General features: G+C 48.2%; 1 protein-coding gene across 4 annotated transcripts in view; it reads right to left on the bottom strand.

Moving 5' to 3' along the window:
- The window catches only part of FGD3 (FYVE, RhoGEF and PH domain containing 3), a 41,368-nt gene extending 15,458 nt beyond the window's left edge, over positions 1-25,910 (bottom strand). The window contains exons 1-11 of one of the 4 annotated variants that reach the window (XM_040245670.1): positions 25,706-25,910; positions 16,801-16,986; positions 16,567-16,657; positions 15,455-15,968; positions 8,596-8,685; positions 7,777-7,913; positions 5,410-5,566; positions 4,056-4,194; positions 3,449-3,507; positions 584-730; positions 188-280 (exon numbers count right to left, since the gene is read on the bottom strand). In XM_040245670.1, coding sequence (XP_040101604.1) covers positions 188-280; positions 584-730; positions 3,449-3,507; positions 4,056-4,194; positions 5,410-5,566; positions 7,777-7,913; positions 8,596-8,685; positions 15,455-15,968; positions 16,567-16,580 — 1,350 coding nt within the window. In that variant the 5' untranslated portion in view covers positions 16,581-16,657; positions 16,801-16,986; positions 25,706-25,910. The remainder of the gene's footprint in view (positions 1-187; positions 281-583; positions 731-3,448; positions 3,508-4,055; positions 4,195-5,409; positions 5,567-7,776; positions 7,914-8,595; positions 8,686-15,454; positions 15,969-16,566; positions 16,658-16,800; positions 16,987-25,705) is intronic. The other 3 variants (XM_040245680.1, XM_040245690.1, XM_040245699.1) reach the window with 3 other exon arrangements.
- Between the last annotated feature and the right edge of the window lie 1,314 nt (positions 25,911-27,224).

The raw sequence follows: 27,224 nt of genomic DNA, 5'->3' as shown, positions 1-27,224 counted from the left end.
CTGCCCACTCTGTCCAGGGTGCCAGGACTCAAGAGATGTTCCTGCACGCCTGGATCAGGACAGAAGCAAGGCTCAGAGAAGCAGGCAGATGACCAGTCGCACAGCAGTGAGTGGCTAGCGCCCTGTGTCCCTACACCTGCTCCGTGCTTTCCCAGGGGAACAGATTGTGTGGGAGGGGCTCACCCACCTGGAGGCCGGAAATGTCCATCTTCTCCCGGACACTGAACTTCTGGCCCATAAGCCGCAGTTTGGGCACACAGTAAAGGATCATGCTGTTGAACTGCGATAGGGACGGGCAGGCACGCGATGAGGGGTGTCTGACCCCAGAGAGGAGTACCCTAGGGAGGAGGTGGGGCGTGGCCCTGGCGGTGGTGGACAGGGCTGGGTTGGCTGGGCTGAATGTGGGCGTGGCGAGGGCACGCTAGGGGGTGGGCTGAGGGTGTGGCTTAGCGGCTGGGCGTGGCTTTGCTGCTGGTTGGGTCTGGGCTGCCGGTGGGCCAGGACTCTGCGTCTGGGCTGGGTGAGGCGTGCAGCTGGGTTGGGCAGGAGTGGGCAGGGCTGGTGTGATTGGATGGGGGCTCACCAGGAAGAGGTGGCGGTCCTGAGTGGTGCCATTCTTGGCCGACAGCTTCTGGATGTGGCCCTCCTTGATCAGCTCATTCGCAGGGTTGACGATGTCCTCCTCCCCACCCAGTCTCTCGTACACTTCCAAAAGCTTGTGCATTTTCTCCTAAGAGAGACACAGGGCTCAGGCAGCTGCACAACCACAGGGACTGGAGGCCTGCCAGGGCTGGGGACCCAGAGATGAGTGGAACCCTGGCCTCCAAGTGTGGACCAGAACCAAGATGGTACCATGAGCCTGTGTACAACCAGATGTGAGGGGAAACACGAGTGACACTCAAGTTGGGCACTGAAGAACAGAAGTTCACCTCGCATATTATTAATAACTATTCAATTATAACAGCAGCTAGCACCATTGCTATGGGCCCTGCCCTGTTCTACACATAGTGTATTTAATACACATGGTGTAGTTAACCTAATTCTAGCACAGGTTCTATGAGGCAGATCCCATTATTGTCTTCAACCTTTAGACAGAGAAACTGAGAGACAGAGAAATTAAGTAAGTTGCTGGAGGTGCTTCAGCTAGAGAAAGGGACTGGCTCTCTTGGCCTCCACACTGCATGCCAGCACCTTCTGTGGGGAGGCAGTGAAGGCCTTGGGTCAGAGGAGATATGTTGGGCCCCTCTTGTGTTTTAGCCTTACCGGCTTTCCTGCTCCACCCTCAGATGGCCCAGGGCCATGATAAGACCAGACCTCTTCCTAGACTCAGGTCATCTCCCTCCGGCCTCAAGACTGGTTGTGTGGTCATATGATCAACCAGCTCCCCTGGGGTATGATGGGAGAGGATAGGCAGTTCATTGTTCCAGCTCTGGGCTGAGAGGCGCCTAAGCCAGGAATGAAGGAATGAACACAGCAAAAGGCAGAACTGAGCCTAAGGAATATTAACCCAGAAACAAGGAGAGTGGATACACCATGCTACAGCAGCCACTGCCCTTAGATCTGACCAGCCTAAATCTGCACGCCCTGGAAGCAGGCTGGTTTAGTTGGCCCTTCTGTTGCTGGTATGGAAACAGGTGGTAGATATGGACGTGGGAGCAGAAAGGGGACCCCATCATAGAGATTAAGCAGGAACAGACAAGGCAGGGCCAAAGGGCCTGTGTGTCCTGGAGGCTGGGTAGGCAGACGGCCTGTTGGAGAGCTTGTGTGTGTACCTGGGAGGGAATGGCAGCTCAGGAGGGCTCAGAACAGAGAGTGACAAAATAAGCAACCCATAGAAGGCTCTGAGCAGAGAAAGGTGGATCAGAGTCCAGGGAGACTGGTGGGGAGGCTGCAGTGGTGGTCCAAGATGAGGAGATTACAGATAGATAGGTGGAAGCATGAAGAGGCTCCTGTGAGCACACACTGATAAACCATCCCCTGCACCTGCGAAGAGCCCCCAGACTGTCACAGAGGCCTCACCAGACTTGAAGTGAGAACTGCCACATGGTGAATATGGTATAGTGTGACAGGAGTCCATCCCATACCCCTCAGAGATGTAGGCCCACAGCGGCTCCTCCAAAAGGCCATGGGCTCTATGTGACCCCATGACCATGGAGTTCCATGAAGCAGTTCTTTCTCCTCCATTAGATTTAGTATTGGGGAGAAAAAGACGGGAAATTAGATTAAAAAGGATCTAGAGTGAAACGTTGCCTGTTGGGGTTGCTGTGGGTACCCCCAAAGCAGACCCAATGCTGGGGAAAGTCGGGTAGGAGGACATAGGACATGGATCACACATGACAAGAGCTGCCCCAAAACAGGCTGCCCATCTCTCATTTCTCGCTGTTGAAAGATGTGGGGTCAAAGAAATATTTCCCTTTCTTTCTCCTCTCAAAAAACAGCAGTGCCCACGTGAAAGTAAATAGGTCCGAGGACTAAGGGAACCAGGGCTGGATAGGGACTGTGGCAGCCTGGAGAGCCGGCTCTCTGAGAAGATACCACATCTCATCCCAGGTTGAAGTGTGGCCCTGGGGCTTTCAGAGTTTTCTGGTAAAGCCAAGAATTTGGATTCTCCTGTGAAATGCCCTGATCTAAAACTCTGGATAAGGACTTAGAAATTCTTACACTATGTCCAGGCAGTGTGCAGGCCAAACAAGGGCTGTGATGAAACAATGCCAGCTGGGTCAAAAGGCGTTGGTATGAGCTAGGAGGCCTCCCCATCTGCAGACCCCATTGCTCAGAGGCGTTAGATCAACAAGATCATCAAATACACCTTCAGGCTGTATTTGGAGATGGGGCCTTTGGTAGATGATTAAGTTAAGATGAGGTCATGGTCATGGAGTGGGAGAGGGGATCATGATGAGATTACAGTCCTAATAAGAGAGACATCAGAGAACTTGCTTTCTTTTTGCCATGTGAGAACAGCAAGAAGGTGGCTATCTACAAGCCAGGAATCAAATCCATCAGCACCTTGATCTTGGACTTCCAGCCTCCAGAATGGTTAGGGTAAATGTCTGCTGTTTAAGCTGTCTAGTCTACAATACTTTGTTATAGCAGCCCTAGCTGACAGAGCTTGAATGAATGAATGAACAATCAAATGAGTGATGCTAATTCTGAGAAGTAACACTGAACTGAGCACTTTATGAAGTGTGATTTGATCCCCAGGATCCCCAAGGAGACAAGTTTTGTCAGTGACCTCATTTTACAAATGGGGAAACTGAGGCACAGGGTACTATATAACTAGCAATCATCAAGCTAGTAAGGGGCAGGCCTGTATAGCTCTCAGCAGAGCCTCTGTCTTCCTGGGGGCATGTGGGTGAGAATGCATACTGATGATGCTTGGCCCACCCTGTGCTTGCCCTGCCCTAAACTGCTGGTTCCTTAGGCATCTTCTGGGAATGCCCACACTCACCATTTTCCGAATGGCAGCGTTGGAGTGGTTGGCAGCTGTGGAGATGAGCTCCAAGGACCCTGCAGAAAGACGCCAGAATCTAGCTACAGGAAACTGGGCGGCTCCGCAGGTCTTCACCCCATGAGGCTGAGCGCCAGGCTCTGCCCTGCTCCTGTCCTTTTCCATGGCTGTACCAGGTGCTCATGAGAACTGGCCCAGGGTGGGGCAGTGCAAGCTTGCAGACGTGTCCCATTTGCTGGCGGTCTGCCAAGGCTGGCGTCCCATTCCCCTGTGCAGATCCTGCCCCCTGCTGCCCACCAGCTGCTGCCCGTGCACCAGGCGCAGCCTTGCCAGTCCCACAAGGTCCTCCATGAGCCCTAAGCTCTGCCAGCACTTAGCAGTTCCCTCCACAGGAATATCATCCTCTCCTCACACTGCAGTGGGGGCAGGGGAGGTTTCCCTTACACTCACTTGGTCGCTTCCTGTTAGGGGTCAGTTGGAACTCTTTCCTTCTCTCTGTCTCTGTCTCTCTGTCTCTGCCTCTTTGTCTCTATCTTTCTGCCTGTTTGTCTCTCTCGATGTGGGTTTTCAGCAGGAGCCCCAACTCCCACGGCCCAGGCCAGCTCACTCTCTGCATCCTTCCAGTCTGGGGCGTCCTCTGGGAGCCTCTTCAGATAGTCCTTGAGCAGCAGCTCATAGCGGGGGACCCTCTGCACAGGTTCCAGCATGTGGTGCTGCAGGGTCAGGTTTCCGCACACCTCCTGCTTCTGTGGGGTAGAGAGAGGAGGTGTGGGGCACCCATGGGCAGGCACGTGGCTCCCAGGCACACTCCACACTTCCAGCTTTTTCAGCCCCCAGAAGGCTGCCTGGAGTACCCACAATCGACTGACTGCAGGCCACATCTTACACAGAGGAAACTGAGGCTTGGAGAGGTTGAACAATGGAGTGAGGAGCTGCACCCCAGGCAGGCCTGCTCTAGACCCAGTGCTGGCATTTTTATATACATCCTCATTGGAGACTGTTCTGTGCGGACAGCTGGGAGGGCCCAGCTGTAAGTGAGGGGGTGAGGGTGTAGGGGTGGCAGGTAAAAGGGGAGAAAGAAGCACTCAGAATCAGAGCTATCCTCTCTGGGGAGAGATGGGGATGCTGAGAGATGCAGGCAGATCCAGGACTCTATACTAAGAAGTCATGAGTGATCTGATTACAGTGGGATCTGAGGAAGACCCAGAAAGTTATCAAGGGGCCACCCCAAATCTGAACCTGTCCTTCAAAGCCTTAGCACAGAGGGCTCAGTGCCCATGAACTCTCCAGGGTACAGTGAGGAATGTAGGTGCATGTATGCATGTGTGAACATGTGTGTGTACACACGTGTTACATATGTGCATGTATGCATGTGTGTGCAGGTGGCTCATACTTAAAATATTTTTAAAAGAATTACTTTATTTAAAATTGGTGAATGTGCCCAATTAAAACCCTCAAATTTTGTATGGAAAACAAAATCATAAATAAAGTTAAAAAATAAAACATCAGTGGGGAAAAATAATTTGCAACACATTTGATAGTTAACAACTGACATTCTTATCATGTAAAATCTGCATGAATTAGTAAGAAAAAGACCAACAGGGCAGTAGACAATAGCAACCAGAGCTGTGAACAGTCTGTTTACAGAAAAAGAGAAAGAAAATATTGATGCAACATTTTCCTAAGTGTTTGTACCAGCCACTGAGGGATGCTCTGGAGGGAGACTGGCATTTGGATCCTGGTCCTATTGAATAATAGTTTGTGATGACAGGATCACACAAACTTTTTGAGCCACAGTTTCCTCTTCCATGAAATGAAAATGATGGTTTGTCTCTTGGAGTTATTTTAAAGATCAAAGCATTAGTAGAGCATCTGGACACATCCCACAATTTTACTGATTTCCTTCATGTTGAAACACAAACCCATCACTATGCCCATGAAGCAGAGGTGGGGCCACGTACCTGGATGCTTTGGACAATGTCTTTAAATACCAGTGAGCGCTGGGTCCAGGTGCTCACCAGCTCCATAGCCCGATCGAAGTTCTTGACATATTCACCATACATCTTGAGGAATGGGGCCAGCTTCTGCAGGATGTCTCCAAGTCGGGGGTTCACATCCCTTCACCAGGGAATGAAATCATTACACACATACTTCCGGTGAAGGGCCAGGGTGGGACAGGGACTCCACAGGGAGCTATGGGACAATGGCCTGCCTTCCAAGTCTGTGTGATGGTGGGCAAACTGGTCACCCTCTCCAAGCCTTACTTTCCTCTCCTATATCACATGGGATGGAAAATAGTGTGTTACCTAGAAGATCATGTGAAGTACTTCAACAGTGCAGTCACAGAACCATTGCTCAAAACCAGGAGCTGTTAGTGATAATGGAACCACTTGATGAGCCACAGTTATCGAAAAGAACCAAGAAAACCCCATTATACTTCTACATGAGCAACGATTAGGAGCAATAGGATGATCTAATTCCGGCAATATCATGGGAAAGCAGCACTGTGTAACAATGAATGGTTTGGACAGGGATTTAGAAATAAATTTAAAGGAACCAAAAATATATTAATATATTAGACTTTAGAACTGTGGGGGATTTACCCTAAAGAAATAATCCAAAAGAAGAAAAAAGGGCACAGGCAAAAAGTCATCCTCTGCAGCATTACTAGGAACGGGCTTTCAAAGGCAGAGGGGAACCCCCTGGACTCTTGCACCATTATTATACAAGGAGTGTCTGTGTACTGACAGTCTCTTCAGGGCCTTGAGGGGGAAAGTCATTTCTAGCAGGTGTGCACTGCATTAGCCAGAAAGGCAATCCAGCGCTGAGCTTTAACCTCATGGCCTTGTACACAGTATAACCTGCTCTGCAAGTGGAGCATGTCCTTCTAAATATTTACAAATTGACTTGGATGCTTGCTGAGCCTTGCAGATGCAGGGACAACCCCCAGTCAAGCCCCTGGCCCCTGGCCTCTGTGTTCTCTCTGGCATGACTCTAGCTTAGAGAATGGACTCTTGGGGACACCACAGGCCTTGCAGCTGAGCTGTCCCTCTGCTACAAATAAATGGAAGCAGCAGAGGGACCAAGGGACAGCCCTCTGGGGACACTCACGAGAGAGAAAAACATCTCATTTTTTCAAGCAGAGGTGCAGTATATACTAGGAGGGAAAATAAACCCATAAGCATGGTCTATTCACTGGTGTTTGCAGACATCAAACCACATTTAAATTCCACAAAGCCCTGGTTTAGTGGTTTTAGTTGTTAAGTCATGTTTGACTCCTGCGACCCCATGGACTGTAGCCCACCAGGCTTCTCTGTCCATGGGATTTCCCGGACAAGAATACTGGAGTGTTTTGCCAGTTTCTTCTCCAGGGGCTCTTTCTGACCTATCAGTCAAATCCACATCTCATGCACTGCAGTCTCCTGAATTGCAGGCAGATTTTTCATTGACTGAGCCACCAGGGAAGCCCAGAGAATTCTATTTACAGTAGCACCTGCTCAAGGTGCTCAGTCACATCTGACTCTTTTGCGACCCTGTGGACTCTAGCCTGCCAGGCTCCCCTGTTCATGGAATTCTCGAGGCAAGAATACTGGTGTGGGTAGCCAATCCCTTCTCCAGGGGATCTTCCCAACCTAGAGATTGAACCCAGGCCTCCTGCATTGCAGGCAAATTCTTTATAGCTGAACAATCAGGGAAGTCCTGAAGGGAATGGCAACTCACTCCAGTATTCTTGCCTGGGGAATTCCATGGACAGAGAAGCCTGGTGGGCTACAGTCCATGGGTTTGCAAACAGCTGGATACAACTGAGCAACTAACAAAGCCCTGAGCAGGTATTAAAGTCTCTTTCATAGCTCAGTCGGTAAAAAATCTGCCTGCAATGGAGGAGACCTGGGTTCGATTCCTGGGTTGGGAAGATCCCCTGGAGAAGGAAATGGCAACCCACTCCAGTATTCTTGCCCGGAAAATCCCATGGACAGAGGAACCTGGTGCGCTACAGTCCATGGGGTCGCAAGAGTCGGACATGACTTAGCGACTAAACCACCACCACCAATTTGCAGATGAAGAAGCTAAGACACTGAGAGGCCATGGGGTCAGGGTTGGCCCAGGACCCTGCAAAAGAGAGCCTAGGACCCTAGGAGACATGTCTCCCAGGTAGCTCCTGGTTTGGGGGCATGCAAATCCCAGATTTAAAGGCTGTTTGGCAGGGAATATACAACAAAACACTGCAACAGGATCACCATGAATTTCAATCTCCAAAGGCATAGGAACCAAACTCCTGGGGAAATGTCAGCCCCTCCACTTTCCCAGGCACCTTGAGTTGCACTTACCACTCATTCGTGATCCGCGCCTGCAGCTCAGGCAGGAGGAACTGCCCGTGGAAGCGATAGATGGAGGAGATATTAGAAAAGATGCCTGTGGTGACTTCTGAAGGGATCCCTGCTTCTGTCAGCTGGGTGCAGAAAACCTAGGCATGGAGAAGCCCTTGCAGTGGTCACTAAATGTGGGTCACTGCAAATGGTTACAATCATGCTTCTGCTACAGACGTGGGAGCTCAGGAGAGGCTGCCATTGCCTTATGTTTTCTTAATGAAACTTCTGCTTCATCAAACTGCCTTAAAGAACCTTATGGTCTTAAAGCAAGCTTACTGATGGCCAAGAATTGGGAGTGAGGCAGGGACAGTCCCCTCTAGAGTGAGACAGACCATCTTTCTTCCATCTGCCTTTCATGGGCAATGGATGGTCCTGATTTTCTGTCTCTGCTTTGTGAGCCACAAACAGAAGCAGTACCTGTCAAAACCTGGTTTCTATTGGAGTTTTACTTCCTGTGCTCATAAACCCCATGTTGCCAGGTGAAGAGGGAGGGTGCCACCCACTGTCATAGAGCATCTACATACTCAGATAATTTAACTGCCATGAAGAAAAAACCCCAAGGTGACCAGACAAGACCGTTCCCCCAGAGCCACAAGCTGTGAAAGCAAAAACTAAAAATTTCTGGAGGAGATTTAAATATATCCAAGTTTCAGTATTCATGTCAGTCATATTCCAACTGCAAGGCCTAACCAATGCTAGGATAGAAAGTTTGCCTCTGAAACTGCTCATTGAAATTCTGGAAGTCAACAAAGGCAGGCTCCAAGCCGGGAGGGTTACCTGGTCTAGCAGGTGCAGCCGCTTCACATAGGTCTCCTCCGTGTGCAGGAGCTCCTGGGCAATGTGGAGCAACTTCTGAGGCTCAGAGCACTGTGAAGAAAAGAGCTATAACTCACCTAGGGATGGTGAGTTTGGGGGAGGCAGCATCTGATACTGCATACTAGGGATGACCACAGGCCCCCAAAGATCAGAGGAAGCTGCTGGAACTGGGATGTGAGGCTCAGTGCTCACAGATAGAATTTCCAGGGAGGTTTCTGGGGGAGACAGAATAGTTTTTACCAATCCCCTCAAATCTTCTGCAGCCAGGAGAAAACTCTATCCTCCCAGGGCTTTGACTGCAGAGCGGCTACAATAGCCACATCAAAATATACTGTGGAATGACATCATCAAGATGGCAAATTAGAAAGCTATCAGCCCTCCCAATAGACACATGAAAAGATGCTCAACATCATTAATTATTACAGAAAAGCAAACCAAAACTATAATGAGGGTATCACCTCACACTGGTCAGAGTGGTCATCAGTCATTAAAAAGTCGACAAATAAGAATATTAGAGAGGGTGTGGAGAAAAGGCAACTCTCCTACACTATTGGTGAGGATATAAATTGATGTAGCCAATATGGAGATTCCTCAAAAAACTAAAAACAGAGTTGCCATATCATCTTATAATCCCACTCCTGGGCATATGTCCAGAGAAAACTAGAATTTAAAAAGGTACATGTACCCCAGTGTATATTGCAGCACTGTTTATAATAGCCAAGACACAGAAACAACCTAAATGTTCATCAACAGATAAATGGATAAAGAAGAGGTGGTGCATATATACAAGGGAATATTGCTCAGCCAGTAAAGAGTGACATAAAGCCATTTGCAGCAACATGGACTAGATATTATCATACTAAGTGAAGTAAGTCGGACAGAGAAAGACCATGTGATTATCATTTATATGCTTAGTTGCTCAGTTGTGTCCGACTCTTTGCACCCTGATGGACTGTAGCCCGCCAGGCTCCCTGTCCATGAGGATTCTCCAGGCAAGAATACTGGAGTGGGTTGCCACGCCCTCCTCCAGGGATATCGCTTATAAGTGGAATATGAAATATGACACAAATGAACTTATCTATGAAACAAAAACAGGCTCACAGATATAGTGAACAGACTTGTGATTGCCAAGGAGAAGGCTGAGGTGTAGGAGGGATGAACTGGGAGTCTGGGATTAGCAAATGCAAACTACTATATATAGTATATAGAATGGATAAACAACAAGGTTCTAGTGTATAGCATAGGGAACTATATCCAATTCCTGTGATAAGCCATAGTGGAAAACATATTAAAAAGAATGCATAACTGAATCAATTTACTATACAGTAAAAAATAACATAACATTGGAAATCAACTATGCTTCAAGAAAATAAGTTTACAAAAAAGAAAGCTCCAGGCCCCCCTTCTCCTACATAGACATGGAGTTAACAATATACAACTAAGAATACCTCTGTGAAATCTCAAGATAGCTGAGAAACTATGGCTTCCAAGCCATTTTAAAACGAAGAAGAGATTCTATCAAGCGGCGAATGACAGCTGGTGTTTGGAACACCCTTTTACGTTCCTCCTCCAAGCAAAATAGCATGGCATGACTGGGAGGAACTCCCCTTCCCCATGATACTCCTCCCTCAGGATGAAAGCAAAGGAATGAACTGTACATCCAGGGTTCTGTCTCATCTGGAAGTTGCCTGAGGGATGGTTTCTGTCTTGCCAGACTTGGAATGCTATCATGACCAGTGCCAGAGTTTGAAAGACACTGAAAACTGAGGCAAGAAGCATGTTAGAGCTGATGATCTGCAGAGAGATGCCAGAGGAGCAAAGTTTACTAAGTTTTAGAACTTCTAGCCTGACTGGCTAAGATTTTTCCCTGCACAAAGCCAGCATGTGAAGACTGGAGAGGTGGTTGTTTTTCAGATGCCCAAATTCCAGCAAAATATTACAAAGAAATAGGGAAACGTGATGTGATTAAAGGAACAAAATAAAATTTCAGAAACAAACCCTAAAGAAGCATAGATCTATGAGCTGCCTATAAAAAAATATTAAATACCTGTCATATAGATGCTCAATGAGCTAAAAAAAAAAAAAAGGAACACAAATAGACAACTAAGTGAAATCGGGAAAGTGATGCATTAACTAAATGAAAATATAATTAAAGATATGCTGCTAAGTCGCTTCAGTCGTGTCTGACTCTGTGCGACCCCATAGACGGAAGCCCACCAGGCTCCCCCATCCTGGGGATTCTCTAGGCAAGAATACTGGAGTGGGTTGCCATTTCCTTCTCCAATGCATGAAGGTGAAAAGTGAAAGTGAAGTCGCTCAGTCATGTCCGACCCTCAGCGACCCCATGGACTGCAGCCTACTAGGATCCTTCGTCCATGGGATTTTCCAGGCAAGAGTACTGGAGTGGGGTGCCACTGCCTTCTCCGAATTAAAGATATAGAAACTATTAAAAAGAGCCAAACAGAAATTCTAGAGCTGAAAATTTCAATAACTAGACTAAAAAATTCAATCTAGGTCATTTGAAAGTCAGAGAAACAAAAAGAAAAACAATGAAGAAAAGCAAAGAGAGCCTAAGAAGTTCATGGAATACTATCAAATTGACCATATATGCATTATGGGAGTCCCAGAATAAGAGAGTGAAAGGAGCAGAGAGTTTACTTGATAAATTATTGGCTGAAAATGTCTCCCAAATGAAATGGACGTGCAAATTCAAGAATCTCACTGAACTCCAACTAGGACAAATCCAAAGAACCACACTGGGACCTATTATTTAAAAAGGTGGCAAGGGGGTCAGTGGGATACTATATTTAAAGGGCTGAAGAAGAAGAAGAAAAAAAAAAAAAAACAGCTGTCAACCAAGAATACCTTATTCAACAAAGTGGTTCTTCAAAAATGAAGAATAAAGACTTTCTCAAATAAGCAAAAGATAAAGAGTTCATTATCACTAGACTTGCTATACAAGAAATGCTGAAGGAAGTCCTTTAAGTTGTGAAAAGATGGTAGATAGCAACATGAAGTTTACAAGAATATAAAGTTCTTCAATAAAAATAAATGCATAAACAAATATAGTAAGCTATACTACCATAATTTTTGGTACAAAATAACACAAAAAGGACAAAAACATTTAAAAACTATAAATCTATGTGAAAGGGCATACTGTTCATATAAACATGTAATTTGTGATATTACATAGATCATCTGGTAGGGACAGCTGTAAAGCAGAGTTTTTGTTTACCATTGAAGTAAGTTTTTACCAGCTTAAAATACAATGCTATAACTGTAAATATTTTATGTAATTGCAATAGAAAAAATATATAGAATATACACAAGCATCAATGAGAAGGGAATCAAGGCATATTATTACAAAAAAATCAGTTAAACTTAAAAGAGGAAAGCACTAAGAGATGGAAAAAAAAGTTACAAAACATATAGAAAACAATGAAAAAAGCAATAGTGAGTTCTTCCATATCAGTAATTTGTTTAAATGTAAATGATTTAAACTCCCCAACAAAAGATATGGATTGGTTGAACAGATTAAAAAAAAAACAAACAGCATTCAGTTATATGCTACCTCGGGCTTCCAAGGTGGCTCAGTGGTAAAGAATCAACCTGTCAAAGCAGGAGATCCAGAAGATGAGAGTTTGATCCCTGGGTTGGGAAGATCTGGAGGAGGAAATGGCAACCCACTCCAATATTCTTGCCTGGGAAATTCCATGGACAGAGGAACCTGGCAGGCTACAGTCCATGGGGTCACAGAGAGTCAAACATAACTGAGTGACTGAGCACAGAGAAGAAACTCACTTCAGACTTAAGGATATACATGGGCTGTAAGTGAAAGACGTAAAAAGATACTTCCTGGAAACAGTCGACAGATAGATTGAGTGGCCTACTTACATCAGACAAAATGGACTTTAAATAAAAAACCTTACACAATACAAAGACATTATATAATGATAAAAGGATCAATTCACCAAGAAGATATAAAAATTATAAATATGCATCAAACCTCATGGTGGTGGTGGTTTACTTGCTAAGTCATGTCCGACTCTTGCAACCCCATGGACTGTAGCCTATCAGGCTCCTCTGTCCATTGGATTCTCCAGGCAAGAATACTGGAGTGGGTTGCCATTTCCTTCTCCAGGGGATCTTCCCAAACCAGGAATCGAACCTGGGTCTCCTGAATTGTAGGCAGGTTCTTTACCTCATAACACCTAAATATATGAAGCTAACTTCGACAGATTAGAAGAAAGAAGCTGATTACAACAAAATAACTGTAGGAGACTTCAGTACTCTACTTTCAATACTGGATAGGACATGCAAAATATCAATAAAGAAGCAAGGGATTTGAACAAAAGTGTCTGAATGAACCTAACAGACATATATAGAGCACTCTATCTAATAATGGCAGAACATACATTCTTCTCAAGTGCACATGGAAACCCTCAAGATCAGACCATGTGTTAGGCCACAAAACAAATATTAACAAATTGAAGAAGACTGAAATCATATGAAATATCTTTTCCAATCACATCAGAATGAAACCAGAAATCAACAGCACAGGAAAACCTGGAAAATCCACAGATTTCTGGAAATTAGATAGTACACTCTTAAACAACAGTCCATGGGGTTGCTGAGGGTCGGACACGACTGAGCGACTTCACTTTCAGTTTTCACTTTCATACATTGGAGAAGGAAATGGCAACCCACTCCAGTGTTCTTACCTGGAGAATCCCAGGGACGGGGGAGCCTCGTGGGCTGCTGTCTATGGGGTCGCACAGAGTCGGACATGACTGAAGTGACTTAGTAGTAGTAGTAGTAGTAGTAAACAACAGTCAAAGAAGTCACAAAGGAAATTAGAAAATAGCTTGAGAGAGATGAAAGTAAAAACACAACATATAAAAACTTACAGAACGTGGTAAAAGCAGTGCTAAGATGGGCATTTACAGCTGTAAATGCATACATGTATAAGGAGGCAAGATCTCAAATCAACAACCTAACTTTGTACCTCAAGATTAGAAAAATAACACACTAAACCCAAAGGAATCAGGAGGAAGGAACTAACAGATTAGAGCAGAGATAAAACAGAGAGTAGAAATACATTTAAAAAAACAACAAAGCTAAGAGTTGTTTTTTGAAAAGATGAACAAAATTGACAAACCAAAAAAAATGAGAGAGAAATCAAATAAATAAAATGAAAGAGGAAACATTACAACCGATACCACAGAATACAAGGAATCATAGAGATGGACAATGAAACAGTTGAATAAATTAGAAGACGTAGATAAATTCCTAGAAACACAACCTACCAAGATTGAATCATAAAGAAACAGAAAACATGCAAGGACCAATAACGAATAAGGAGGTTAAATAAACAATAAAGAAACTTCTCAACAAAGAAAAGCCCAGGAACAGATGGTTTCACTGGGAAATTAACACCAATTGTTCTCAAATTTTTCCAAAAAATTCAAAGAATGAAGAACACTGACTAACTCATTCTACAAGACCAATATTATCTCAATACCAAAGCTTTGGGGCCTTGCTGACCCTGGAGATACTGTCCCTCCCAAGGTACACTGATTCCTAGAGATATAAAGGATTCACCAGCAAGACAAAAAGTGTCTTTCAAGTGCAAACCAACCCATCCAGAGCCCGCAGCAAACCATCTTCTTTCCTGAATCACACAGGACCAGGTGTGAGGTATCCAGGGACAGCCCCTGTACACAGAGCCCACTGAAATTATTCAGACTGGCCAATCTTAAGCCTGCTTACTCGGTCTCACCCATCCATCTCTTCAGAAATCACAATAAAGACTCTACTGCAACTTAAATAGTACTTGTACATCAACTATACTTCAATTTAAAAAAATCATTAAGTGATTAAAAAAGATTCTTGCTCACAATTTCCACCCCCTCTGTCTCCTGACCCACCCTGGTGAGTTTCTCTCTGGTTCTCCTTGGTATGATGTGCCCCCTCTTTTCATGTGCTATGAGTAATAAACTGTCTTTACACAGAAGTCATCTCCTGATTTGTTGGCTTCGCCATTCCTGAATAATAATAAAACCTATATTAAAATATGCCCCCAGCCCACTCGCTGAGACTACAACAGCGTAGGCCTGTGGCTGCCGTTTGCCCACAAACCTGCCTCTTGATGCAGCCATATTTGTCAATACCATCTCCAACCAAAGGCCACCTGCGCTTCTCTTGAGACCTAGTCACTTGCAGCTTACCTATGCTGTTCTCCCATGCACATGAGGTCCCTCTAACCCAGCGCTATCAGCTTTACTCCCATGTCCCCATGAGTCCCAGTGCAGAGCCCAGAGCCCAAAATGCTAAAGGAACACAGATGAGCTTTCTCTAACCCTGCATGAGCATACCTGCTTCCCTGGGCCACCTGCATGGGGCTCTACTCCCATGCCTGGGCTCCCTTCCTGCCTCTGTACACCCCATGCGTAGTGTTTTCCCATTCATAAAACAACATGATAACCACGCTGCCTTCTTTATGAGGGTTCCACAAGGCAGGCAGCAAGCATCGGTGAACAGAGCTGGTGGCAGCGCTGTTTCCATTAAGACTGGGCCACTGTGTGGCCATGGAACTGAGGCTCAGGAGTGAGATCATTGCCTGATGTGTCGGGGAGACCCCTGCTTGTGTGGTCCTGCCATCGGGCCTGCCCACCAACCCATTGCAGGGGCTTCTTTGAGAGTGGTGTTTAAGTGTGCACCCTGCTACTGGCACCAGGCTAAGTGATGACCCTGTAGACCTCCAATACCCTCAGAGAAGGGCCCTGCAGCCCCTGACACCTGGTGCAGGAAGGTGACCTACCTTGGCTGGATCCGTGTCAACCTTAGAAGGGTTGTTCTCGGGGTCTGGCTCCTCACTGCTGCCCTCGCCTGCATCGCTATCAGCCTCCTCCTGTGGAGACTTGCTGCCCAGGGCTGTCCCTGGGTGTGGCCCTTTGATGATGGTACTTGGGCCTGCCTCACCGCTGTCCTCACAGAAGTGCTCGCCAACCACGCTGCAGGACGGGCTGTCTATCCCACTGTCCCGGTTAGGGATCTTAGAGCTGCTGGCTTCACCCACTGAGCTCATGTCCCCAGCAGAGGCCTGGCTGCCAAGGCTCCCAGAGGCAGGCTCCCTGTAGTGAGTTCCAGGCCCGACAGGGAGCGCTGGGAGCTTCCCTGGGTCTGTGCTTGGTTGCTCCAGGGAGGAGTTATTAGGCCCAGCATCTGGCTCTTCCATGGTGACACTGGGGGCCGGGGGTGTTGAGGACCCCCCGCCTGGCTCCATCCTCAAAGCTGAGTTGTCTGATCTCTGTGAGGGGCTGCCTGGGGGCTTCCTGTCAGGGAGAAATGAGTGAAGTCAGTGCCAGCCAGGCTGTGGAGCAGCCCCCAGGTAGGGCCCTCTGGAGAAAGTCAACACGGGGCTGCACTTGAGCACCCCTGTCAGCCTCAGCTGCTTTTCGGGCAAGGGCAAATACAGAGCATTTTATTTTAAAAGTTAATTTCTTCATAAAGAAAAAAGGAAGATAGAGAGGGATGGAGGGAGGGAGAGAGGGAAAAAGAAAGAGAGAGAAAAAGAGACAAAGGAAGGAAGAAAGGAAAGAAAAAAGAGAGGGTGAAAGAAAAAGACAGGAGAGGGAGGAATGAATCCTGCAGCATGAAGCTACCTGCTCCTCAATGAATTAGAAATAAAAGCATACAATAAGAGCAAAAACCATCTTGAGCACAGTGGATCTGGTCTGCACCCTGCTCTGGCATCCGTGACACTCTAACCTACAAGGTAGCTCTGAGGTGAGGCAGGATCCCCATCAAGACCCTCCCTCAACATCACTGGAGATATTCTGTCTGACAGGTGACCTGACACTTTCCAGAGACCCAGGGGCTGAGGAGCCTGGATCTTGGTCCCAAATTCCTCCTGCTGCTGCGTTTACGCACTGGGGCTGTTCCATGCTCTCACATGGTGCCTCTTCTGGAAAACCTTGTGGAGGAAACGTCCCTTCAAGTGTCAGTCAGTCAAGTGTCAGACCTGCACAGAGAGGGTCAAAGGTGAGACTAGACTGCAGGAGACTGACATCCCCCCAGATCTTCTACTTGAAGCCACAGTGGGGCTGCAGAAGAGGCAGGGACCAGGAACAGCAGCCACTGATTCCTGGGCAGCAAGTGGGTTACCTGAGGCTGGCAGACTGCACAGGGCACTGAGGTGAAGGGCGGGTGCCAGGCTCCCTGCCGGCTGCCTTCTGGGTCCTTTCGGTTGGCCGGCCAAGGCCTTGCACGAGACGGCGGGTGGGGGGTGAGGGATTTGCTGAAAATCTTTTTCTTGCCCAGCAGTTTCGAAGTGGAGCAGTTCAGGAGGTTCTAAAAAAAATGGTGAAAAGAGAATGTCAACCACCTCCTCCACTGGCACTGAGAGCAACGTGGGTGACAGACCTAGTTCTCCAGGGAGAAGATGGTAGGGAGGCTTCAGGACACCTCTCAGTGCAGGGGACCCCTGAGCAGGTCGTAGAGGCCTATGGGTAGATGCAGCACGGCTGATTCCCTGGCCCCTAGCCCAGGGGAGCATGTATGACAACGGCTGTGGCATGTAGCAGCTTCTAGGGCTGGCTTAAAACTGGGGCCAGAATTGAGCCTGTCCCCAGTCATGCCATGACTCAAGGAGAAAGGGTCCCTTCGAGTGTGCAGTGCCCATCATGACTGAGGGGACCCAGCAGGCCCTCCCAGACACATGCACTCCCTTTGCTGACAGTCACAATCAGCTCTGCTGTCAGTGGCTTCTTCACACCTCCCCTTCCTCTCTCACTAAACAAAATAAAGAACCATCAGTGGAGGCACAGGTCCCCCTCCCCTCAAGACACACAATCAAAAAGGCGTCCCGAAGCCTGACCCTTGGCCACCCATGCAGCAGAAGGGCCTCCTGGCAGAGTGTGCCCAGAAGAGAAGTGTGACCCACCTCTGCATGCACTAGGCCTTGAGGGCTGGTGAGGCCCCAGGAGCCAAGCAGAGATCCAGCCCCTGTGAGTCTCCTGCCCTCTTGTCTCCCAGTGCAATCAGATTCCTTCTGAGTCAAGTGACGCCAAAAGCAGCGCAGGGTGCACATTTAGTATTGCTACTGCCACATTCTTCAAGAACTTAATGGGGAGGAATATCAATATTTCTAAACAGAAAATGCATGCTTTGCCGCATTCTTCCCATAGCACAGGAGATAATCTCCAGTTTCCAGAAATCAGACATGACACAGCAGTAAAAATATGCCAGATGGAATTCAGGCCACACACTCAGCTTTGGCATATCTACTGCAGCCATCCGGTGCCAGGTTGAGCCTGCTGCAGTCACACCTCAGGGCTTCCTGCTTCTGGTCAAGACTGAATTAGCTGGAGCTACTCTCTCACCTGAAACAACTAATCATGGATAAAGCATACGAAACAGCAGTTTGAGAGACACCTTACACCAGGCAGCAAAGCACAGTGCTTCTGAAGGTGGAAACATGTGCAGTCAGCCCTCTGTCACACCAATTTCCTGCCTGGAGAAGGGGATCCCAGGTCGACCCCTAAGTGAGGAGACAGCGCTGGGCATCCAGGAACACCAAAGCAGCTGGATGTCACAGGGTAGAGGGCTAGAGAGAGAGCTGCACAGAGGGAGCACAGAGAACCAACGAGGGCCCTCGGGATAGCTCAGTGCATGTGCAAGGAAACTACAAGACTTGAGAAAGAACTACCTGAAAGGATCAAAGGCAACATCAACTCAGGCTCACACAAGGCAGGGAATAATCCTGTTTCCACCAGCCAGACTGAAAACCCCAATATCCATAGGGACTTAGATAACTTGAAAGGGTCTTGCCTCAGTGTGGGGGCATAATTAGCCCCTCGGTGAGCTCTATAACGAATACTGATGAATTTTAACAGGAAACTCTCTCTGTTTACAAGCAACTTAATAACATTTCTAAACAATGCTCCAGGACAATTATAGAAGCACAGACATATTCAGAATCCAGTAAGGTGAAATTTACAGTGTCTGGCATCCAACCAAAAATTACCAGACATAGAGGGCAGGAATACACAACCCACAGTGAGGAGGAAAAGTCAATGAATTGCAATTGACCCATATCGGATACAGATGCTAGAATTAGCAGACAAGTTCTTTAAGGCAGCAGCAGTACCTGTTTTATATTCAAAAGGTCAGCAGAGACATGGTAAATAAAAAAAGATGCATATCCAATTTCTAAAGATGGAAAACACAAGGTGTGAGATCAAAACCCACTGGAAGGGACTGATGGCAGATTAGACATTAAAGAAGAAAAATTAGTGAGTTTGGAGAGACTATAGAAGCTTTCTAAAGTGAAAGAGAGAGAATGAATTGTGAGATGCAGAAAAACTATGAGCAGCCTAGTATGTGTGTAACCAGAATACATATGTGGAGTGTTAAAAAGGAGTGAGCTTGAAAAATACTTGAGAAAAAAATGACCAAAGTTGATATCAATTCTACACAAACCTTTTGATCACTGAGGGGAAAAGGGAATACTTCTCACTAATATGGATGAATCTAGAAAAAATTATTTCAAGTGAAAAAAAGACAAAGGTGCCTACTTGTTTTTCCATTTAGAATTCTAGGAAATGTACCCTAACATGTGATGCCAGAAAGCAGACCAGGATGTTGCCTGGAAGGAGGGGTATGTGTGGTGTGGGGGTTACGATGGAACACAAAGAAGCCTTGCAGAGTTGACAGATGTGCTCATCACATGTGTGTGTGTACGTGTGTGTATGCTGAAACATCCAATCGTACATCTTAAACATATGCAGTTAATTGTATGTTGACTATACTTCAAGGAAGGTGACACCTCTGAGTTACATAGACTTGGTGAGTTGCTAACATTCATCAGTGTCATTTTCCTTGTTACAGAAGGAACCATGAACTATGTAGAGGACGGTGGCAAGGGGTGTGGCAGGCCCAGAGCCTGGGGAGGCTGCAGCAGCCTGGCTTGCCTGGATCCCCGTCAAGGAGAGGAACTGTACCCTTCCTCTGGAGGTCCTTCAGGCGTGGCCATCTTATCTTGCAAGGGTTTTTGTGCAAGGGCAGCTGATCAAGGCTTGGCCAGACTGGGAAACCCAGGGCTCAGCATAAAGGTGTCCTCCAGGGAGCAGAGTACCTGGTGGAGGGTGGTTCTGGCTGCAGAACAGCTGAGACCACCCTCTAATCTGACTTAGGAAGCTGCAGGCTACAGCCCGCAGCCTCAGCTGGTCTCCCTGCTGCCTTTCCAAGGCTGAGGTGAGCGCAGGGCCGGCCAGTCCAGTTATAGCCTCCCCTCCTCACAGCTCAGAGGAGCAGAGGGCTGAGGGAGGGTTAGGGCCGAGGATGCACACGTGCAAGGGTGCCCACCATACACACACATGTACACACATGCACATGCACACACACAGATACACATAAACATACATCCAATCACACACACACACACACACACACACACACACATACTCCATGTGCCTGGGGACGTGCTGAGCGCTTTTGTGTGCTTGCTCAGTTGTAGTCTCAGACAAGGATGCCAAAACTGATCCTGGCCATGTAGCCTAGGGGAATCAGCACCCAGGAGTTGAGTCTACCAGACATGCTGCTCTGAACCCCCTGGACTGGGTTCCAGGCTCATTCTGACATGCCCAAGGCCAAAGATGTAAAACCATGCAGGAGCCAAGGAGCATTTGTCGTTTCTATCTTCCCAGCCACTCACCTCTCTCTTCAAAGCCCTAAGCTCTCTGAGCTGAGAGAGCTGACCCTAGGTGAGTTGAGCCTGCTACTGAACTCAGCCAGGGCCCAGGGCCCCTGACACCCAAGGCTGCCACCAGCCAGTATCAAAGGCCCCAAACCTGGGACCAGGGGAGGCGTGGGGACTGGAGAAGCACAGAGAAATTAAATGTGCCCCACTACCAAGTGCACTGTGCAGCCAGTGGATAGGGTGGCAGGAGGGGTGTGGTCCCTGTCCTGGAGTCCCCAAACTGCTTGGCAGCTGCCTGACACAAGCAGGGATAGTCCTGCAGACGGGCCACGATTCTGCTCCACCTGACGCTGGACGTCCCCACTACGGACGCAGTGCAGGAGCTCCCACTAAAATCAATACTATGCCCATCTCACTTGCTGCCTGTCGCCTGGTACCTTGGAGGCCCCAAGTGGGCAGGGATCTCCACAGGTTTGTCACTGACATGGCTTAGTAGCCCCGGAACATGGGGCCTCAGCTGACAGCTATCAGCAACCATCAGAGGTGTGAGCCAGAGAGGAAGCCTTTGAAACAGTTCTAGCCCTGACTGGCTACAGTCCCAGAGAAACCCTGAATGAGAGCCACTGGAATGCACCCCACCAGTCCCAGAATCGTGAGAGATGATAGTGCTCAGTGGGGTGGTTGGTTATGTGAAGGAGGTAATCCAAACAGTACTGAAAGCACCATGGGGCAATACCAGAAACTGCTATGCTGCACACACCTACATGCAGGTTGCAGGCTGGGGGATAAGGCTGCAGAAACCTACGAGGCTCTATCAGCGGTGACAAAGGTCTGGTTGTGCAGGCCCTGCCAGATGCAACAATTGATGGCATGTCTGCAAAGCTGCTCCATGACCCAGAGGTGCCTGTACTCCAGTGTTAGGATCCAGAAGCACAATACTTGTCTTGGGGCCTCAGCCTAGGAAGTGCTCTGGCTGGTACAGTCTGTGGTCTCCATCCTGTGTGCTGAGAACCTGGAGATGGACACAGACACTGGGGTGCCATATGCTTCAAAATTCAGTGGGGGTCAATGGGACTTCAAGGCAGGATGGGGCTAGCAGAGTGAGGAGGAAAGGAGACTGGTCAACAGCACTGGACCCAACAACAGTCCCATAAAGGTTCTTAAAGCCCGAGGCAGCACATAACACTCTACCTCCAACTGGCTATATCATCGCTTTTTAGTGGTCCTAACAGACGCTTACTCCTTGGAAGGAAAGCTATGATCAACCTAGATAGCATATTCAAAAGCAGAGACATTACTTTGCCGACTAAGGTCCGTCTAGTCAAGGCTATGGTTTTTCCTGTGGTCATGTATGGATGTGAGAGTTGGACTGTGAAGAAGGCTGAGCGCCAAAGAATTGATGCTTTTGAACTGTGGTGTTGGAGAAGACTCTTGAGAGTCCCTTGGACTGCATCCAACCAGTCCATTCTGAAGGAGATCAGCCCTAGGATTTCTTTGGAAGGAATGATGCTAAGGCTGAAACTCCAGTACATTGGCCACCTCATGCGAAGAGTTGACTCATTGGAAAAGACTCTGATGCTGGGAAGGATTGGGGGCAGGAGGAAAAGGAGACGACAGAGGATGAGATGGCTGGATGGCATCACTGACTCCACGGACATGAATCTGAGTGAACTCCGGGAGTTGGTGATGGACAGGGAGGCCTGGCGTGCTGCGATTCATGGGGTTGCAAAGAGTCGGACACGACTGAACTGAACTGAACTGAACAGACAAAGATGGGTAGGACACCTCACCAGGCTGATGAGCACCAGCCATTAGCATCACCTGAAGCTCCTAGTTCCCCATCACAGGGCCTGCTCAGCTACAGTAGGAGTTGGTAAAATTACACTATGAGCCCAGTAGTGATGACATGTGTCCAGAGCTGAGTTAACAGAAGTTCAGGGAAAGCAAGTCCAAGAATGCACTGGGTACAATGTAAGGAGCTGTGACTAGAAGGCCCACAAGCAGAGCTGCACTGTAAGCAGGCAGGTGTGTCTGGGAAACAGATCACTGTGATGTTTCTTTCTTTCTCTCTTCTTTGGCCATGCTGCATGGCATGTGGGATTTTAGTTCACCAACCCAGGCTCCAAACCATGCCCCCTGCAGTGAAAGCGTGGAGTCTTAACCACTGCCAGGAAAGTCCCTGTACTGCTTCAACTTAATTTTTTTGCTTATGTATATATTTCTTTTTCTTCTTTATTTCCTATTTTTTCTATCTTTAAATTTTTATGCTTATTTCTGATTCATATTTTGTTTCTGTTTTTATTTTACTTTTATCTAGAAGGAGAATAAGTATAAATACTACAGACACTATGCATTGCCATACATCAAAAGCAACTACAGAAATAAAATCACAACCTTGGGAAAAAAAAGTAAAATCTTTTCTTGCATAGGCAGCTGGATGTATGATAAAGCAAGTAGAATCTCAGGAGTGAGCACTGCAAAATTATTGGAGCTTTGCTGTATTTTTTAAATGTTTTGTAATAAAGTTTTTTGGGAAAAGTGTTTATTCCCACGGCACCTAAGATCCCTAGGCCCACACTCAGGGTGAGGCAACAGGGGCTCCTTGTTCCATTCTGACCTCTCCCATGGGGCACCCTGGGCTCACTAAATATTCCTCTCTACTTTTGATTGTGTTTAAAATTTTTATTTAAAAAAGCAATGAATCAAAACAGATAAGAACTTTCCAACAGCTTCCAGTTGACACTGAAAACCCTAACACAGGTATGACTCTGCCTCTCCCTCCACACTGAGCCACTTCAGGGGCCTTTGCAAGGCCCTCCCTCTAGATGAACAGCCTAGCCCAGCTCCCCGCACTCATTCCCTGCTCTGTGATAGGCCTTCCTCAGAAGAGAACCCCCTCCTCCATAGCTCCTACCCACCAGGCTCACCCACACCTCCCCACTCCACTCCCCACCGGCTGCAGACCACACAGGTGGAAATCTTACCTCCTTCATGTGGTCCGCCACCTGGCAGACAGCAGGGCTCAGTAAGCATGTTCAGTGAGTAAGTGAATAGATGAATTTGAATCAACATCTCAGTTTTATTTCCTTCTAATATGTACTTTTACATAGCCCTACAAAAATATGCTCTGGTCAAGTCCAAATTTTTGAAAATACAAAATGCAAATCAAGATTACAGGGGGTCAAACCCCATTTCCTACCGTCTGTCACTTGACAGCCCCACATCATCTCCTCTAACTGCACAGTGACCCTGTTTGGTAATTACAGTGAAACGGAGGCCTAGCCCTGCCAAAGCCGCATGGCTGCACCAGCAAGAGCTCTGTGTCCTGGGCACCAAGGGGCTCCAAGTAGCCCCCACCAAACCCCCCAGAACTGATGTACAAGGTAGGTTACCATCCACTTCACTGGAAACCTAGGCAACCAGTCATCACTACCACACACAGGGGCTCAGACAGGGGACAGCAACCCAGACAGAGGGAACAGCGTCCCAGGTAGAGGGAACAATAACTCAGACAGAGAGAACAGCATCACAGGCAGAGTGACCAGTGTCCCAGAAGGGCACAAAGCAAACAAGAGAGAGCCATGCCGTCTGAAGAGCTGGCAGCGTGCCTAGGTGTGTGAGCCTGGAGGGGAGGGGACAGGATCTGGGGGTTGGAGCCAGGATGGATCTCATAGCTGTAGGCAGCCGGGGGGCCATGCAGGTGAGTGACACCCCATTCAGGTTTGGGTTTCACATCTGAGGTCAATACTGCTCCAGGGTTACATTTTTACTCCCAGGCTCATCCACTTTTCCATGGACCTGTTTCCTCATCTGTCAGTGGGGTCATCAGAGCCCAGCTGGAGCAGGTGGCAAGGATGCAGCAAGGCCAGTACTCCTGGCACTTGACTGTGATCCTGGAGACTCTTCTGTGATCACTGTTCTGAGTCCAGCAACAACCCCCACCCTAGGCTCTCAAGGGGCTCAGGGCAGCAAGGCCTCAACCTTCCTCTGGGGCCTTGCTCAACACCTCATCTCAGCTCTAACCTCAACAGACCTGCGGCAGTCTAGGCTTCTGTGTGTGCAGAACATACAGTCCTGTCCAGCTTTGGGGGCCACTGCATATTTGGAGGTGCTGGTTTTGTGTGGAAACAGACGTCAGCGCAAGTTGCGGAACCAGGGCCTTGGCCTGCAACTACCCAGCCGAAGACAAACCACTTCCTCCCCTCCGCACCCAGCCCCACCCAGCCCCAGGACCACTTGCCAATCAAATTTCCAGGCTCCAAAGGTTTGAGTTTGGGCCCAGCTTGTCAGCTTACTGTCCATGGTCTGGGGCAAGGGATGGGCCTCAGTTTCTCTGTGGCCCTCAGTTTCCTCTCCTAAAAGAATGGTGAAGCAAAGTCATCATGGGATTTGTCTGAGGACTGATGTGAGTAACAGCAGAGCTTCCTTGAGCACACTCAGGCTCCCAGGGCTGTGCTCACCTCTGGAGCCTGGCACAACTCAGATCCCACTTCACATATGGGAAAGCTGGGTGGTAGAATCAGTGGCCCATAGTCACAGAGATGGGGGAGGGACTGCAAGCCAAATGTCCCAGTGGGCCATGAACATCACCAGGATACCAGCTACCTGCTGCTGCATACTCAGGTTCCCTCCTCCAATGAAAACCCTAGACCCATCTTTCCACCTCCCAAGGGGAACCCACAGCACCTCACTGACCCCAAGAAACTATAATCGGGCTGATGGTCTGCAATCACAGGGACTCCTCACTGCAAACGCCACAGCGTCCTGGGAGCCAAGTGCTCTGGGTACAGTTGTGCCCTAGAACATGCCCCCTCAGTACAACCAGCACAAACACAGCTGCCTCTGGTACCCCATGGCTGCCCATCACCCTCCCCGAGGTCGGGGTGGCCTGGCCACCACCCTGCACTCTCTGGGCACAGCATGAGGTTCTGAAGAGGCTCAGCCTTCCCTCCTAGCAGCCCATCATGGACAGGCCCTGTCAGGACCTAAAATGCAGATTGCAGAGGCTTCTGAAGCCCCACAGTCTCTAGGGACTGTGTTTGGGACCACTTTTCCCTCCTCCATAGGTCCAGTCTATTCAGGGACCCCGGCCCTCAAGTTCATCTTTGCTTGGGTCTAAACTGCCACAGGACACTCAACAGTGTGCTCACTCACTGCTCAACGACTTGCTACAAATCATGCCAGAGGCACCACAGGAAGACAAAAGGGACACAAGACACCGCTCGGCGCCACCACGGCAGCTTCCTGCCTTAGCGACATCCGACCCCAAATGACTACTGCTCTGAACTTTCCCTGACCCCAGAAGTGCCCCTTACGGGGCCAGCAGAGGCTCTCTGGGCTGGCGAAGACCCCAGAGCCAGCACCACTCACCTGTCTCCTGTGGCGCACGTACTTCTCTCCAGGGCTGACTTCAGGCAGCAGCAAAACACAACTTCCTTCTGCCTGTTTTCGCAACGTGGGTCACTAAACGACAGAGCATTTGCATTTCCGCACTACCACACACTCAAGCTCACTGGTTCTTCCCTTGCCTCACATGCAAAGGTACAGCCCCAGCCGGCTGGAATGCTGTCCGAGGACCAGGCGATGCTGGCTGCAAGGTGGCCTGTGGTGGTTTAAAGTTTAACAGACTGCTCTGGGTGCCCCAAGTGGTTCCGGGTGTGGAGGCTACAGTCATCCTGCCTCTGCTTCCATCGGTTTTTCTAAGCAGACTTCCAGGTGCCCGTCTCTCAGACCTTCAGAGAAGGGGCATCCAGTGCCTGAGCAGTGGGGCTGGCTCCAGACCATACAGGCTGTGGCTCCTAGATCAAAGAAATGGCCCAATGGGTCACCAGAGGCTTTCTTGAATTTTCTTGGGTGGGAACAGTGAAAATGGCCATAGATTGTTGGAAAATTGAAAATGGATTGTTTCAAGGTGCTCCCAGGGGTGAAGCCAATCGCCACCCCCACTCCAATTTCCTGAGATCTGTCCCATATTTGATGATCTGGCTGCTCCAGCCAGATCCAGCCCTTCCTAGCACCCACAGAGAGGGCTCCATGGCTTTCAGAGTGAAACGTAAATATATGAAGATACAAGATTGCTACAAGGCTTAGACCACAAATTCTGGTGCAGTTTAAATGATGGATTCTTCATCCAGCCTTATATGTTTTTTAAAAAGCAAAGATATTTCTTTGGACCTTGGTTTCCTTGTTGTATGGGGGTCACCATAGAGCCCCCTCAGAGGCAGTACCTCACACACAGGGATCATGCGAGTATAATGAATGAAACCATTGAAGGGGCCAGTTAATGAGATAATTTCTCCAGTCCACACTGACCTCCCTTGGCAGACCACACAGCCATGTTTCTCCATAGGTTCCCAAGGGATGCCCACACCAGCTGGAGAGGGGATTTGCTTCCACCCTCCATTCTTCTAAATATTTACCAGTTGTTTGGGAGGGGGTAGTGTGAGAGATGCTACCCACTTTCACTTCCAGATATTCTTCCTTTCAACCAAAGACTTAAAGAATTCTATGACTAAGACACTGATAAGCTCTTGCTCACCTCCATGATTCATTGCAGAGAAATCCACCATGTGCCAGGCCCTATGGATAGGACCACCTTGGACCCAGGTCCAGCTCCAGGATACATGCGTGCCTCTTCTCCAGGAATCTGAAGACCAACATTAAGATGAGTTCCACCTGGCCCCCAGCCATTACTGTGGACTCAGAGCAGCTCAATCAGCAAGTGATGGAAGAGAGGACAGCCTATGTCTCAGGGGTACCTGGTTTCACATCCTGGCTGATGGGGTGTGTCACCTCCATACATCACTAAGCCCCTTGGAGCCCCAATTCTTCTCATAAAATGGAGATAGTACAGGATGCGTGGTTGGAGTTTTGTGAGGAAAGAGAGCCT

This window comes from Oryx dammah, unplaced genomic scaffold (assembly GCF_014754425.2).
Source record: "Oryx dammah isolate SB20612 unplaced genomic scaffold, SCBI_Odam_1.1 HiC_scaffold_1, whole genome shotgun sequence".
Classification (NCBI taxonomy): domain Eukaryota; kingdom Metazoa; phylum Chordata; class Mammalia; order Artiodactyla; family Bovidae; genus Oryx; species Oryx dammah.
The sequence above is the reverse complement of the archived record's forward strand: the minus strand, read 5'-3'. Positions and strand labels throughout refer to the sequence as shown.